The 17483-nt window shown below is 41.8% G+C and overlaps 1 protein-coding gene across 2 annotated transcripts in view; it reads left to right on the top strand.

Moving 5' to 3' along the window:
- The window catches only part of Apc (APC regulator of WNT signaling pathway), a 101842-nt gene that overhangs the window by 31671 nt on the left and 52688 nt on the right, over positions 1–17483 (top strand). For both annotated transcript variants that reach the window (XM_059246524.1, XM_059246525.1), the window contains exon 2: positions 11998–12150. In XM_059246524.1, coding sequence (XP_059102507.1) covers positions 12016–12150 — 135 coding nt within the window. In that variant the 5' untranslated portion in view covers positions 11998–12015. The remainder of the gene's footprint in view (positions 1–11997; positions 12151–17483) is intronic.

Consider the following 17483-nt stretch of genomic DNA (forward strand, 5'->3'; position numbering starts at 1 on the left):
GATATGCACATCTAATCAGTCCAGATCAAGATGTGTGACCAGCACCACCAGGATGATGGGTCTTTGTCTGGACTTCAGTTTCATCCTGTGACGTAATCTGGAAGGTTCTTACAACTGTGTGAACCTCTCTCCAGGAGACAAGTTCCGCCCTGGCTGAGGCCTTTTCCTTCTCCCAGCATGAGATTCTTGGGAAATTGTCTGTTTGTTTGCGGGTCCCCTGTTTCGATAGATGGTAGTCAAATTGAAAGACACAAGTATCCCTTTGGAATATCTTCATCCCACCAGGCCTATTCCTTCCCTTCCTGTCCTAGAATTCTGTCCTCTCGTGTTTGTGTTGACGTCTGCAGTGGGCTGGTGGATGAAGCGGTGTACAGAGTTGTGAGCCAGGAGAATAGAAGATGGCCCACAGGCCCGATGGGCTGGTGTAGTGATCTTGTTTATCCTTTTCCAGGAGTAGCCGGCCCTCCTCCAGTGACTTCACAACAAGGAAGGGATTAGCTCTTCTTTACCACTTCATTGTTTTTACTGGAGCTGATGTCACAAAGTGCCACAAACTGCTGGTAGTTTAGAACAGTAGAAATCTCTGGTTTTACTATGCCGGAGGCTGGAAGCCCAGCACCGGTGTGTTGTTGGCAAGAGGACTTCTTTCTGAACTTCACGGAAGAAGCTCCTATCTCTTTCTTAGTTTTTGATGCTTGCTAGCGTTCACTGGCTTGCAGCAATCTCACTTTCCTGTATCACGTGGTAGTCCTGCTAGGTCTCTGTCTACATCTACTCACATGGCCTTGAATTCCACCAGTCGATTTAGGTCCCACCGTAATATAGTATTTTAGCTTTATTGCTGATGCAGAACCCCTGTCTGTAGGTGCCTGTGACTCAAACACACTCAAACCCATTGTTGGACATGCAGATCAGAACACTCAAACAAAGGAGGGAGAGTCTGCAGGGTGATTCCTCTTTTGGCAAAAAGGGTAGGTGCCAAAACCAAAACCCTGCTAGCCAACATACTCTAAAAATGAAAAGTGGCAGCTGTGTTTTATCCCTGATTTATGTGGAGACTGCATCTCATCGCATTGGTGGGAGCTTGGCTTTCCATTCTAACACGATTGGCACTATCAGCTCAAAGTGGAAGGGGAGAACCCTTCTAGGGCTGAGTACTTTCAATAGGAAAAAAGTTTCTTCTACCATTAATACCCCCTTATACTGGCGTGGTAGTATATGGATAAGAAATTCTCAGTATTTGTTGATCCCATTATGTAGACAGAGAGAGGAATCCATTCTCCTATTCTTTAATGGGAGGTTATCTTTCATTTTTCTCTGAATTTGTCTTGTTTTCTGTTTGTTTGTTCCTGTAATTGATAGTGTATATAGTTTCTGTTCTTTTTCTCATGCATTTATGCTGTATGTGACTATTACTGGGGACATTTTGGGGATTACAGAAACTGCACATTACATACAGACCTCTCCTAAAGATGTGTGTGCCTTAGCTGGGGAGATAAAACACATCAGAGTAAAATAGAACACAACAGGCCAAGGTATAGCATAGTTACTGCTCCTTCAGCAGGAATATGCATTGTTGATTAGAGGTGTCAGCAGGGCTTTGTGTAAAGCAACTGATCTGGACCTAAAAGAATAAAATGTCTAAACAAAGCAGAAGATAAAACAATGTGACATTCAAAAAGAAGTTAAAACACACAACACATGCCCACATGTGCACACACATGCATACACTACAAAAGTACATATGCAGCAAATATTGAAGAGACTTATATTGAGGGGGAGAGTAATGTTGGAACCTAATAGAAGGTAAGTTTGGAAGCTGTTTCCAGGTTAGAGCCTTGCTTGCTCTGTAAGAAAGTGAGTATTCAACACCAGCATGGGTCTGGCTCCTGACCTAGCCCTTTGGTCGGAGTTCTTGGAAGTTACTTGCCATTTAGACATCCCATTTTCCTTAACTCTACAAGAAGCACACTACCTACTTCATAGGTAGTTGTAAGAATCAAAGGAGATAATGGATTTAGCACATTTACAGAATATGGCTTATACTATCTGGATTTCACATATCAGACACAAAATAAAAGTTAGGGCATGTGTAGAGGAGTTAAATAATAATATGTCATAGCTAGGAAACAAAGTATAGAATTTTGAGAATTTTATATGCTCTTAAAATTGTTTTGATAAATATTTATGAAAATTAGTCATGTTCCTGAGTACCAATCAAACCTTAAAAAAATTAATCCTAGTAGTTTCCATAGTCTCCAGCCGGTCTCATAGGCAGTGTATCAGTGACAGTGCTATGAAAGGATGGAGCCCTCCCATCACACCTCACAGATGAGAAAGTCCTTTGAAATGTCACCTAGATGAGCAGTTCTCAACCTGGAGATCAAACAGCCCTTTCCCAGGGCCGCCTAAGACCATCGGAAAGCACAGGTATTCACATTACAATTCATAACAGTAGCAAAATTACAGTTAGGAAGTAGGAACAGAAATAATTTTATGGTTGGGGGTCACCACAACATGAGGAGCTGTATTAAAGGGCTGCAGTATTGAGAAGATTGAGAGCCACCAGTCTAGTGGAAGAGGGGATCATGAGTTTTCTGCAAATAAAGCGGACACTAATATACTCAGACTCATAAACCATTATCAGGGCTGTGGTCAAAGAAAAGTTGGTGCCCTTAACAGTTCTGTTAGTAAGGAAACCAATATCAGAAATATGTTAATAAAAGGAAATAAATATTCACGCCTTTAATCCCAGCACTCAGGAAGACGTCTGATTTCAAGGCCAGCCTGGTTTACATAGCTAGTGCTGGGCTGGATACAGTGTGCACGCGCGCGCACACACAGACACACACACACACACACACACACACACACACGGGGGGGGGGAGGTTTTCATTAAAAAGACACTGAAATACTGAAAAAAGAATAAAGCATGAACAAGTGGGATTTATTTCAGGAATGGAGGATGGCCCAACATTAGAAAAACATACAATTTCAGAGAGAAAAAAACATTTAGCTCCTCCTTATAAAACTTTTATGTGGAAGAAAAGTCTCTAAATATGCTTAAATATTAGGAAATCTAAGAGTAAGAAATTTAAATGCTGAATTAGTAAACCATTCCTGTTAAAATCAGGAACAAATGCCGGGCGGTAGTGGCACACGCCTTTAGTCCCAGCACTCGGGAGGCAGAGCCAGGCGGATCTCTGTGAGTTCGAGGCCAGCCTGGTCTACAAAGTGAGATCCAGGAAAGGCGCAAAGCTACACAGAGAAACCCTGTCTCGAAAAACCAAAATAATAATAATAATAATCAGGAACAAGATCATTTATACAGCATTTTGTAGTTTCAAGCTAATATAACAAAAAAGAAACGAGATGTAAATATTGGGAAACAAGACAGAATGTGTCTTTCTTTGCTCACAGTTCATACAATTGTATGTGAGTAGATCTACTAGAAGAACTTAAAATTCGTAGTATTGATAATCTGTAAAGATTAGCTGTGTAAAGGACGTGTGATTTGGTGTGAGTGGTGATATTCATAGAACCTCGAATTGGGAAAAGAAAACAAATCGCCATGAAAAGCATCTGTCCTTTCTTGGGAGGAATCTAGGAAATGTTACTTAGGGACTGAATGAAGAGTCCTGAGAGACAGTATGATTTAGTGTCATAGAAATTTAAGTCTCCCAAATTAATAGAAATAAAATACAGTTGGGTTATAACTTTACATTTCTGTTCAGTGAAAAATAAATGATTTAATATTATGAATGTAATTGATTTCCTACATAGAAAATCACTATACTCATTTGAGATACAATTCTATATGAATGAATACAAAAATGGAATTTCTGGTTCAAGCCTTCTCTGATAGTAGTTGAAGTAGTCAACTACAAGTCTCTATAATATTGACCAGTCTTTCATTCCTGAAGTAAACACCACTCATTCATGCTTTATTCCTAACTAGTATTGGGAATCTTCTGTCTCCTAGGATACCTACATGATAGTTAAGTATTTGAAAATGTGAACTTACAACCTCAAAAGCATAAGAAGCAGCTTAAACAATAAGGAAATGAAGTGATTTAAAAAAAAAAAAAATCAAGGGCCTTGAGATGAGATTTCATAGTTCACTGTTCTTTTTGGCATGATGGATTATCTCTCATTAGCTAAAAGTAAATACTAATTTTCAAATTTTCTTAATAGCCTTTGAAGTTATGTGGACCACCCTTGAATGTTTGAAAAATCAGAGTAGATGCCAGGGTTTTGCAAACTGCTACCAGTTTTTATAAATTGGCTTTATTTGAAGATAGTCATACCTTCCCATTTTTGTGTTCTGAGGATACTTTTATGCTACAAAGACCAGAAGGTGTGACAGAATCATGTTGGCCTACAAAGGCTTATAAATATTTGTTATTTTTCCTTACAGAAAATATGAGCAGCTTGGCATGGTGGTGCACGCCTTTAGTCCCAGCACCTGGGAGGCAGAGGCAGGAGGATCTCAGTGAGTGTGATGTCAGCCTGGTCTATATAGGGAGGTCTAGACCAGCCAGGCTACATAGTGGGACCCTGTCCTCCGCCTCCCCCCCCCCCCCCCCACACACACACAAAAAGGTTTGCCACCCTGCCCCTCATAATTTAACTGTAATGGCCACCTTAGAGCTAGCCACACTCTTGCATACAGCATACATGGCCATTAAGGAGGAATGTCACTGTGAGGCCTAGCGAGGAGGAGAAAGAGTGCAGAGATCTGCATTGGTCGCTAGAGAGAGCTGCAGTGAGTGAGGTATATTCTTCTGGAATTAAGTCCTTCATTCAGATTCGCATGTCAGTTTGGAATCTGACAAGGTTATATTTTCACATTTAAGTTTTTGTGGGGGAGGGGAGCTAGGCGGTGGTGGTGCACGCCTTTGATCCCAGCACTCAGGAGGCAGAGCAGGCAGATCTCTGTGAGTTCGAGGCCAGTCTGGTCTACAGAGTGAGTTCCAGGACAACCAGGGCTACACAGAGAAATCCTGTCTTGGAAAATTAAAAGAAGAGGGTTGTTTTTGTTTGTTTTATTTCTTCTCTTTCCAGTCATTATTCATCATGTCAATAAGATTTACAATGCGTATTAAGACCTCTGCGCTGTGGTAAAAACTGGCAATAATAGGTAGACACGTGTTTATTTTTATTGTAAAGAGGCTGTAATGCCTCTATGAGGCATGCGCACATGTGGGTGCAGGCCAGAAGTCAACTTCAGGTGTCATAGGCTCTCTCACTGCCCTGATTAGGCTGGATGGCTGGCCAGGTGAGTCCCAGGGATGCTCCTGTCTCGGCCTCCCCCATGCTGCGATTACAAGCAAAAGCTGCCTTTGAAACAAAACAAAACACTTGATATTGGGTGTCAGCTCAGATCCTCGTGTCTGCATTGCCAGCACTGTGCCCGCTGAGCCATCCCCAGCCTGCTCTTAGTGACGTGGGCTCGCACTGTGATTGCTGCAAGGGTTGCTGGCAGTCGAGGCCAGCCTGGGTTGCAGAGTGTGCCCTGTCTGAAGTTAGATAGGAGCTGGGATCTGGGAGGGAGAGCTCTTGTCTAACATGCACGAGGCTCTAGGTCAGTGTCCAGTGTTGAGAAGCAAGACAGGTTTATTGTAGAACTGTTACCAGACTCTACCACTGACTTGTCAAGAGGGTTTTCTTTTTCTATTTTAGTAATCACATCTTTCCAAAACCTCAATATTGTAATGGACTAAATGGTATTAGTAAACTATATTTACATTCCCAGAATAAGCTCTGTTTGGTTCTTTACTGTGCATTCTGTGTTCTGGTATTTGCTCTAGGGTTTTTGAAACAATATTTGTGAATAACAACAGCCTGTGTCGTTTTGTTCACATAATCTTTGAATTTCACACCGTGGTCATCATATTGTTCCTATAGATGTATTGAAGAATATTTACTGTTTTTCTGTTCTTGGAAGGGTTTGTGTAAGGTTGGAGTGGTTTTTCCCCCCTTTAATATGTTGGTGGAAGATGCCTGTGAACTATTTGGATTTTCTGTTTGGGTGCTGGGAGGGAGAAGAAAGTATTTAACCACTGCTTCATTTAAGACAACAGTGACCGATGCCCTTCTTTTTTGAGTTTTTGTCTTTAGTTGTTTTATTTTAATTTTTTTATTGGTAGGGATTGGCTCCAAGCCCTTGTGCGTTTTAGGCAGGTTACTTTGCCACTGAGCTAGGTCTCTACGCCAGCCTCATTATTTTTAATGCCAGTGTGGTAATGCTATTACACCGAGTAGAACTCTCCCATCTGAAGTAGCCTGAGAACTGAATCTGTTCTAAGTTAGTTAATAGACAGATACCCTCTCGTCAGGGAGCTCCAGCGGCCACCTACCACCAGCCTTTCGAGCATTTCAGTCACTGTTCCCGGGGCCGGGAGTCTAGTGGCAGAGCACACAAGGCCCAGGCTTCAGTCCCTAGCACAAACCCAGGCATTCCTTCCGCAGCTTTCCTAGTTTGTAGTTTGAGGAGCAGACCACTCCTCGGGGCTGTCCCTCTGTTTAACATTACTACACTCTTCTTTCCTGTATTGGAGATGTTACCTTTATCTTATACTCAGTCTATGTATGTTCACTTCAAGTTTTAAAAATTGTATTCTAGTGATTTATTTATATGTCAGTAATACAGCTTTTAAAAAAAAAAAACTTTGAGGCTGGTTGTGGCGGCACACAGGTTTAATCCCAGCACCGGGGAGGTACATTGAGGCTGGTTGTGGCGGCACACAGGTTTAATCCCAGCACCGGGGAGGTACATTGAGGCTGGTTGTGGCGGCACACAGGTTTAATCCCAGCACCGGGGAGGTAGAAGCACTTGGATCACTGTTGTCTATTTATTTAACTGTTGCTGCCTTTTAAGCCACGGCAACTCCGCTGCTCCCAGCAGTGGTTAGGCCTCAAGAGCCGCGCGGCCTGAGGGGATTCTGCTCTATCAGGCACTGACTTTCAAAGCTACAAAAGAACTTATCTAAATCTCCGTCCCTCTAAAGAACTCAAGATTCAAAGGTTGAGGTGAGTTCTCCTCAGAGAGGCTGAATAGCGAGTAGCTCACCTCCTCTCCTTGCTCTCCTCCTCCAAAAAGCCCCCGTGCTTCTCCTCGCCCCTCCTTAAAAACCCTTCTCCACCTGGCTCCTCCCTACCACTTCCTGTCAGCTAGTTGCTGACTCCCTCTCTTGGCCGCAGGTGAATTTTATGTAATGAAACACATCTTTGCATCATTAAACAGATGTTCTAAAGCATAAACAAAAGTAGCATACCCTAAAATAATATTCTACAACAAATGATTGTGAAATTCCAGGCCAACCAGGGCTATGTGGTGAGACCCTATCTCAAAACAACACACACACACACACACACACACACACACACACACACACACACACACCCCTGTATTTAAATAACTTTGGACTTGTAGAAGAATAGAAACTGTAAAGAGAATTAGTTTTTTACTATTTTTAACTATCAAAACTAAGAAAATTGGAAATGGACTATCCCATTGGAAGCCAGTGTGGTAGTCCCAGCCCTTTTGAGGCTAGCCTGGACTATCATGAGTTTGAGGACAGCTTGGGCCTCATGTGAATATGTGGTCCACTGTCATTTTATATTTTTGCTAGGTTTTTTTTTTTTCCCCAAATGTGTAGCTACAGAAAATAGCCAAAATAATTTTTGGAATTTTTTTGTAGAATTTTTATTGGAATTATAAAATTTATGTTAATTTAGGGAGAAATAGCATATTTATGATGCTGAATCTTTATACACAGGCATGCCAACTCATTTGTTGAAGATCTTGTGTAAGTTTACAACATCCATCTATTATATTTTTTCCCATGGATTACTTCTATAAAAATTAATCCAGGGGCTGGAGAGATAACTCAGTGGCTAAGAGCACTGGCTGCTCTTCCAGAGGACCTGAGTTCAATTCCCAGCAACCACATGGTGGCTAACAGCCATCTGTAATGAGATCTGGTGCCCTCTTCTGGCCTGCAGACATGCATGCAGGCAGAACACTGTATACATAATAAACAAATAAATCTTTAAAAAAATTTAATCCATAAATATGTGGAAGCATGAATTAGCAGTTATTGTAAATGGGGTTTGTTTCTTCTGTCTCACCTTCTGGCTGCCTTCTATTTGAACGTGTAAATACTTGTAATGTTTGTCCTATAGTATAGTCATATATTATTCTCCACTATTCCAGTTGTGTAAAACTTCATCCAGGGTTTCCTTCTAATTGCCTTTATTGATTTGTGTTAACTACTGCTGTAATCTAATGTTTCTGTGTAAGTATGACACGTCTCTTAGGGCTGATATGAATCACATTAAAGAAGTTGGAGTGTTTGGGTGGTTGGCTGGTGTTGGGGTTGAACCTGGGGCTTCATGTGAACCTGCTAAGCATGCACGCCACACTGAACTGCAGCCCTGGCCTGGAAGAGCTCTTTCTTTTTATTGTTTTCAACAAGGATGGCTATTGGAATTGAAAACACCTCTTCTCCTTAGTTCCTTTCTCCCTGCGGATCTATTCATGTCCAGTGATACACACTGGTCATAACAGCCTTGCCATTGTGAATCCTCCTGCCCGGTCTCGTCTCGCTAGTGCTAAGATTGATTGTAGGTGTACACCGTATTGTAGATCTTCGTAGAGAAGTGTCCCATCTCTCTATGGGGGTCAGTTTGGTAAGTTACATTTTCTGGTATGTTGTCTGTTTCATTGACATTCTCAGATTTGTTTAACTAATGGTCTTTTATGATCTCATGATTTTAGATGGTCTTTTATGATTTGCCCGTTTTCCATTGGTATTTATTCCATTACCATATAAAAGTATTAGCAGATGTATCTTTTTTAGAATACAATACAAGCAGTTATATTATTTAAAAAAATAGCAGTTCCAGAGTTAAATGAGTGATAATGAATTCTCCACATTTAATCCTGATCATATTTTTGCCTTTCTATTCCTTGCTTCGTTTTTTTTGCAGTGCATGTGGTTTCTGTAAGCGTTTGGATAAAGTCTGGATTATAGCCTCCTTTTGCTTGCTCTTCTTGCCCTACCTCATTTATGGTGTGAGCAGAGATCTGAGTTGGCATCTTAAATACAGGAAATTAAGTTGAGGTGTTTGCATGCTCTCACTAAAGTAAGGGGTGTTTGTTTGTTTGTTTTAGTTTCTCCATTTCACAAGGCATGGTGACATTATGTGATCACATAAGCTTCTTTGCTGTGCTTGGGTGGGTCCTGGGGATTGAACCCTGCACATTCTAGGCCAGAACTCTACCACTGAGCATCACCTCCAGTCCTTTATAAAAAAGTGTTGAATGACTTCCAGTTACACTATTTGGTGTGAAATTCTTATGATTGCATGAAAAGTATTCCCAAAGTAAATGCGTGAGTTCACAAATGTTGCATAGAGCAATTGCAGGTTAGGGAGTGACCACTTCAACCTCCTAGAAGGGTTGTAAGGTAAAGTAACCACCCCCCCCCCCCCATGAGACCTCTCATTCTTTCCTTATTACAGTGTCAGAGCAGGACTTCAATGATTGAGGCTCTTTAGGGGAGCAGAGGTCATGAAAATCTTGAAAGACCACCATTCAAAACAGATCTGGGGGTTTTAGCCATTAAGAGTGCTTGCTGCGCTTCAGGGGACCTGTGTTCTGAGCACTGGGTGGATGGCAACCACCTGTAACTCCAGCGCCTGAGGATCTGATGCCCTCTTCTGGCCTCTGTGGGCATTGCACTCTTGTCCTCAAACAATGTGCCATCAAGCCCCATCTGAACCCGCTGGGCACAGCTGCTCTTTTTGTGGTTATGTAGTTGTGACTGGTGTGCACACCCCCACATTACCTTCTCCCTTGTTTTGTTATTTTAGTGTAACATTACCTGTAATTGTATTTTAAATAAATTACTTTAAGGCTTAATTATTAGAGCTTTGTATCCCTACTTGTCAGATAATTTCAGTGTGCTGTGTATTTCTGGACCTGCTTATTATTGGCACATATAAAACAGAAAAAAGATTAATCCTGTGAATTTCTCCTTAGTCTTTAAGAGCTCTCCGTGGTCCTGTAGAAAGTGGTTTACTTCTTTATCTCTCATCCCTGGTGTAAGGGAAGGGCGGCTTCGCGAAAAGGTCTTGCTAAGAAGTTATGATACACGTGTGCTTTTATAATGTATTTACTTAGAAGTGTTGTTTTTTAGTCTATATTTTGTTACTGACTGTTGTAGAATATTATTTTAAGGTGTGTTACCTTTGTTTATGTTGCATTTGTTTAACTCTGTGAAGTTGTGTTAATGTGCCTGTCTGAAACATCTGATGGTCTAATAAAGATCTGAACAGTCAAGAGCAAGGCAGGAGAAAGGATAGGCAGGGCTGGTAGGCAGAAAGACTATATAGAAGGAGAAAGTTGGGAAGAGGGATCGAGGAATAGGAGAGAAGGAGGAGGACTCCAGGGGCTAGCCACTCAGCTACACAACAAGCCACGGAGTAAGAGTAAGAGTAAGATTTATAGAAGTAAGAGAACTGAAAAGCCCAGAGGCAAAAGACAGATGGATAATTTAAAGTTAAGGAAAGCTGGCTAGAAATAAAGACAAACTAAGACTGGGCATACATAATTAAGCATAAGCCTCCGTGTGTGTGTGTGTGTGTGTGTGTGTGTGTGTGTGTGTGTGTGTGTGTGAGAGAGAGAGAGAGAGCGCGAGCGAGCGAGCGAGCGAGCAAGCGCGAGCTGGGTGGTGGGTGCCCCAGAAGAGTAAAAACAACAACAACTGACTCCTAACAACATTCCTATAGTCATATTGAGGCAAGTGGTAAGTGCCATGTGCAAATTGAAATAACGAAGGGGCAAAAGTTAACGGATAGAGGACTGTGCCTGCGCCTGAGACCCATGCTTCCAAACGCAAGTTCTCCCTCTTTGTAACTTGGAAATCTTGCGCTGATGGTCTCCAGCCCGGGCTTCCCCTTCTCAGACATGGTTGGGTTGTCCCAGGTTCACTAGCGACTCTGGCCTTGTAGGACTGTCTAGATCCGAGTCCCTTGATTCGTTGTTAGGGTGCTCGAGTTGTACAACTCCAGTATTGTCATGAGTAGCCAATGTTGCAGGCAGCCTGCTTTGTTCTAAATAGATGTCTTTCCTTTCATAGACGCTTTTATAATAAGATCTTTAAATGTATGTAATATTTTTGAGTTAAGTAATTCGGAATTGTTTATTCTTAATTTTGATTCCAAAGTGAGTTGACATTTTCTAAAAAGAGAATGTGGGTTTCCTGAGTCTGTCTTGACTAGTCCTGCTCTCCCTTGTATCACGCTCTATCTGCTCATGCCAACAACCTCCTATGACCCAGCCGCCCTCTTTCTTCTCTCCTGTTCTCTCCTCTGTCTTTGAAGTCTTACTTCTAAGGTCATCCCCTTTCTCTTAGCCTCAATTTGAATATAGACCACTTCTGCCATAGAATGGGCTGTTCTTATCAAAAGTCTCAGTTTTATGTTTTACTTCGTGACAATTTGTGAATGGCTACTGTTCTGTGAAATCTTCAATCTTCAGAACTACTTCACCATGGATGATGGTTTAAGACAAGCCTTTTATTAAATAAATGGACTCTGGTCTCATTTATCTATTCTGGCTCTGGAAACCTATAAACCATGTACAAATCCAAGACTAAAGAACATTACTTATACAAATTCTTTATCGATGGTTGTGTTCTGTCAAGTTGGACGTACAGGACTTGAACGATTCTTGCCAGATAGAAATCTTACCTGTGGAAATAGGACCGAGGTTCTGCCTTCCGCTTTAACCCTGTTCTCTTCCCCTAAGACCCTATGTCCTCGTAGGAAACCACTGGTACTTGAGTGATGTCGTGTGGGGACCGAACCTGCACACAGGCACCGTTCCTTCCTCTGGACAGTTTGCTGCCTTGGTCTCTGTCTTCAAAACAGAACAAGCAGCTTCTCCATTTGTAGTAGTGAATTTCAAAATCCTTTTTAACCTTATAGGTCCAAGGGTAGCCAAGGATGGCTGCAGCTTCATATGATCAGTTGTTAAAGCAAGTTGAGGCCCTGAAGATGGAGAACTCAAATCTTCGACAAGAGCTAGAAGATAATTCCAATCATCTTACAAAACTGGAAACTGAGGCATCTAATATGAAGGTATCAAGACTGCAACTTTTCATTGTAGCCTGTCCACTTTCGTTCCTCTTGTGAACTTGGGATAGCTAAGATACTTTATTTACCAAAAGTAGACTTTAAGCTAAACAGTAATATAGAAACTGTTTCTTAGAAAAGTTAACATATTCTTAGTAAATGTGTTCAATTAATCTAACAAATCCTGCCAAGAAAATAAATTAACCCTGGTGACTAGTTCATTCTTAGTTTTTAAGTTTAGAAATAATACCCCCCACACACACACACACTTTATCATCATACTCAGTTTAGAGGAAAGGTTTTCTGTGTAGCTCATAGAAACCGGCTTTATTGTACAGTGTATCTCAATAGTCCATTGTCTTCTTTGGAAAATGCAGGCATCATAAGCCTAGAGGATGATTTCCATGGTACTTCCAGACCCTGAGGTTGGTTTGCCAGATAGCAAGAAAAGTTACACAGTAAAGTATTTAGTGTGTAGAAGGGAAAACATTCTGTCTTCAAAGTAATTGATGAATACCTTAGTTACTTTAATTTCCAGTTAGGCAGCTTCCCACCAAATGTAATAACTTCATAAAATCAGAGATTGTCACCAGAAATGGTTTACTTCCTTCCCTATGGGGAAATTCTATTTTGTGTTGTTTCTGTTGCTTGCCAATCTAACATCTTAATTCCTGACTTTTTCCTCATCTCTACATATTTCCTAGTCTGTCCAGTTCCTTTTCTGTCATTTCCAAGTCTCTCTTCTTTTCTAGACTGCTGTGTCTCACTGAAGACACTGTTCTTCTCTTCCTAATTTATCCTTTAGCTCCGGCGTCCTAACAGCTCAGCCCTTTGCTCTTACATACTTTCTTACCTATCTTTCTTTCTGTTATCTTTTCCCCATTCTCATTGCCATAAAACTCTGTGGCAATAACATCTCCCAAATATCCACTTCCACATCCTTATGGAAATAGGTAAACCATAAACAAACACTTGTTACCTAATAGGTAAAAAGCCGTTTGTTATCTTAACATTAGAGCCCTGTGCACTCTAAATTTGTTCAGGGCGTGTGTTTGTAAGAGTTCGGGGATACAAAGTACTGACCCATTCTGGACTCTTGACTGCATATACTTAGCAGACCTCCTCCTGGAGGGCCTGTGACACAGTACACACCTGATTTGTAGTGCAGAACCCAGATCAAGCTTGAAGTTTTCCTTTAATTGTTTAAGCAAATCCAAAACTTTTTTTTTTTTTTTTTTTGGTTTTTTGAGACAGGGTTTCTCTGTGTAGCTTTGCGCCTTTCCTGGAACTCACTTGGTAGCCCAGGTTGGCCTCGAACTCACAGAGATCCGCCTGGCTCTGCCTCCTGAGTGCTGGGATTAAAGGTGTGCGCCACCACCGCCCGGCTCCAAAACTTATTTTTAAAAAACCCTCTGGAGGAGACATTTTAATCCATCTCCATGCTGAAGTAGAGTGTCTTTGAGAGTGACCATACACGTCACCCCCCAGGCTGCTTGCTTACAGACCAGGCACAGGAGGAATAAACTGAAGGGGCACCTGAATTCAGCAATCGCTTGAAGGTGTTTCTGCACACACCCTTGCAGATCCATCCACGTATTTCATTAGGATTGGGCTTTCGGCATCACAGTAATTACAGCCTTCAATGAAGTTATTTCTGGATTGTTTCCTGACTGACTCTGTGCTGTTAAAGAGCAAGAACTGTACCCTGTTTTGTCTTCTATTGCTTGGTAAAGAGATACTTTTGAAACTGTTGGTACTTTCCATGCTGGGTTGAAGTTAATGCAGTACAGTAGTTCAGACACTCTTTGCACCACATAGACCACCACCGAAGCATGTTTCCTGAGCTTTAACCTAGTCACCACAAAGCAAGGCAAGACACATCTTCAGATTAAACCAGGGAAGCCCAAAATATAGGCAGTACTACCACCTACTGGCAAAAGAGGGTACTGTCCTGTTGTTGGTTACATGACATCACTATAAAAACATAAAAATACTGTGGGGTAACACAGGAGATGTGTATTAGGAGTGAGGGAAATATGAGCAGACCACATATTTGAGAGTGTTGAGGAAATACTTACTTTTAGGTGCAAGTGTGTACTGTGGCTGTGTTTAGAAAGAATTCCTATTTGAATATACCTACTAAACTATTGTAAGAGAAATGATATGACAAGTCCCAGCATCATGAAAAGCAAAGCAAGGCTGAGGTTACTGGTGGTGTTCCTCTCTGGGTACATTGGCTTTCTCCTGGACACGGGCAGCTTTGCCAGGGGACACACGTGAAGGCAGGTAGGAGCTGCAGACCGTGGCTGCCTTTGCTGTGGATGTGAAGTCTTGGAGGAAGGGGGCGGGGAAGGAATAAAAGGCCTAATATTAGCTTACAGGACTTGTTACAGAGAGAGAAACCTAATATATGCCAGGTTTTGAACTTTTTGGACTAGATGAAAAACCTCAACTCCAAGGGATGGATTTTTAGTGCTAAAGAGGTGAGACCCACCAGAAAATAAAGCAGAGATGGAAAACCATAGTGAGCTGTTTCAGGGATGCATCTGCTGTGTCAGTCGTGGCTCGTTCCCAAGACACAGGTCGGATTTGGAGTTGTGTAGAGTAGGAGGTTAAAGGCCGAGACTTTAACAGACTTCCATACTTTCAGTCTAAATAAAAAGGACATGCTCAAGAAACCAGATCATACTGAAATGACCTGAAAACTGAATCAGTTCAAACCACTCCTCGTATCTGGTAGGATGGGAGAGAGCAGCCCCAGCAGGGGAAGATAAGTTCTGTAAGAAGAACACACTCATCTTAAGTCCCCCTTTTTCTCATAGATACACCATTGGCATATTGTCGAGTTTTAAGAAATAAGAAAATGGTAATCAAGAAAACAGAAAGTAGGAGGTAATACAGAAGCAATCCAGGTGTTGGAGTTAAAGATTCTTGACATAAATATAATAATGTCTTGAAAATTGATAAAGTGCCAGAAATGGTATAAAATTTTGACAGGGAATTTTATCTACCATAAAAAATGTTCCAACTCTCAGGAACACTTCCCAGATTTTGCCTGCTGGGCTCTTCTTAGTCACCACTAATTTCTCAGCCTCAGCTAAACAGCATCCAGTATCCCAGCAAAGCAAAGTAGTTTCTGGTATCTTACTAACCACACACAGCTGATTCTGCAGCCCCAGCTAATGAGAGCCACAGAATTAAAAATAACAAATGGCCCTGATACAGTCTTTAAACTTCCCTCTGAAACTTCACAATGCACTGCCCTCAGCATTCTTATCTTCCAAGCTCCCACAGAACAGCTCACCAAACTGTGGACACTCAATTGCTTTTCTAGCCCAAAGTTCCAAAGTCCTTCCATGGGCCTCCCTAAAACATGGTCAGATCCGTCACAGCAATATCCCATTATCCTGGTACTAACTTGTCTTAGTTAGGTTGACTATTTCTATGATGAAACATCACAACCAAAGCAGCTTGGGGAGGAAAGGGTTCATTTGACTTATACTTCCAATCACAGTTTGTCATCAAAGGAAGGCAGGGCAGGAACCTGAAGACAGGAGCTGATGCAGAGGCCATGATGCAGAGGCTTGCTTCTCGTGGCTTGTTCATCCCATTTTCTTATAGAACCCAAGACCAGCTGCCCAGGGATGGCACCACCCACCATGGGCTTGGCCCTCCCCCATCAATCACTAATTAAGAAAATGACCTCTAGGCCTGCCTATAGCCTGATCTTATGGAGGCCTTTTCTCAGTGGAGACTCTCTCCTCTCTGATGTCTGTAGCTTGTGCAAGTTGACATAAAACTAGGCAATACAGGCTTCATCAGAGTTAAAAACTTACATCTTCCAGAAGGCTTCAGTAAGAAAATGAAAAACAGGCCATCATTGACTAAGGAAAATCATTTACTACACTGCACATATATTTGTCAAAAGAACTTGTTTCAAAATCTATAAAGGACTTCCGTTGTAAACAATAAGGTCTAACTGGGGGCTGGGGAGATGGAGTGGGTAAGTAAGCACTGGTGGAACAAACAGAAGAAAAGGCTGTAGTCCCAGCACTCCTCAGTAAGAGGAGGAGCAGAGACGGGAGAAGCATCTCCCAGAAGCCCGAGGCCCTGCTAGTCTGGACCTCCTGGCTCAGCAGCAGCAGAAAGAAGAATTACCCTTGCCTCAGCACGAAGGAAGAGAACTGATTCCCAGAATTCTCCTGGCCCCCACAAGCATACCTCTCACACACGACACACGAGTAGACAGCAAGTGGGTTTAAATAGCCAGTGTTTTGCAACATGGCCTCAAGAATTAAAAAGACAATTCAAAAAGAAAGATAAATGGCCAGGTGCGCTAATGGAAAGTAGTTCACTGTCACCTGTCATCAGGGAAATACAAAGATCATTTTACTCCTGCTCACGTGGCTATGGAATATTGAAATGCTCACACACTGCTGGTGGACCTGTTTTAAACACACACACACACACACACACACACACAAAACACTACAGCAGTTTCTTTTCAAGGTAAACCCTGTGATTCAGCATTTGAACTTGAAATCACCCCAAGAGAAATAAGTGCTTATGCCCACTAGATACTTGTACAGAATGATCATACTAGTGTTCTTCATAGTAGCCTTCAAACTGGTACCATCCAAATGTCCAGTTAGGAGAAGAAAGAATAAACCAACAGTGTGTTCATATAATAGACTTCTATACTTCACCAAATAAAAAACCTGAATGAATGCATGCAGTACCATGGAGGCATCTCACAGACGATGATGTTAAAGTAGAAATCACAGACTCAAAGGGCTGCAGACTGTCTAGTGCCAGCATGATGCTTCTTTCTGGGACTGAAGGCACACTGGCAAGAACTGAGGGATCAAAGCTGGAAAGGGTAAGCCCTCAAGGACTGAAGGTCTGTACCTGTATATACTGAGCCTCAAAGTAGAAACACAAGTGGGGTTATTTTTGTTAGGGAGTAGGCATAACTATTCATTGCAAGCCGTAAGTAACGTAATCACGCTCGATGTTGTCCTCTTAAGGCAAAGTAACTGGGTATGAGTGAGTTGGCATGTCCAGCTTGGCCCAGTGACATTAGTGAAGCCAAAGCACTTAACAAAGATAACATCACAGGTGAATTGGCACAAGCTGATACTTTTCAGAATTGCTACTCTTAAAACCCTAAAAAAACAAAAACAAAAAAACCCAAAAACCTACATCTCATTTTTTGTTTACATTGTTGCTTTTATCGGTGTGTTTCTAACAGATGTGCGGAGGCTTTGGTTTTGGCCCCGAGAATGAAGCCTATGGGGACACACATTCTCTACAAAAAGTGTTCTACCGCTACTGTGCCC

The sequence above is a fragment of the Peromyscus eremicus genome, chromosome 19, assembly GCF_949786415.1.
Source record: "Peromyscus eremicus chromosome 19, PerEre_H2_v1, whole genome shotgun sequence".
Classification (NCBI taxonomy): domain Eukaryota; kingdom Metazoa; phylum Chordata; class Mammalia; order Rodentia; family Cricetidae; genus Peromyscus; species Peromyscus eremicus.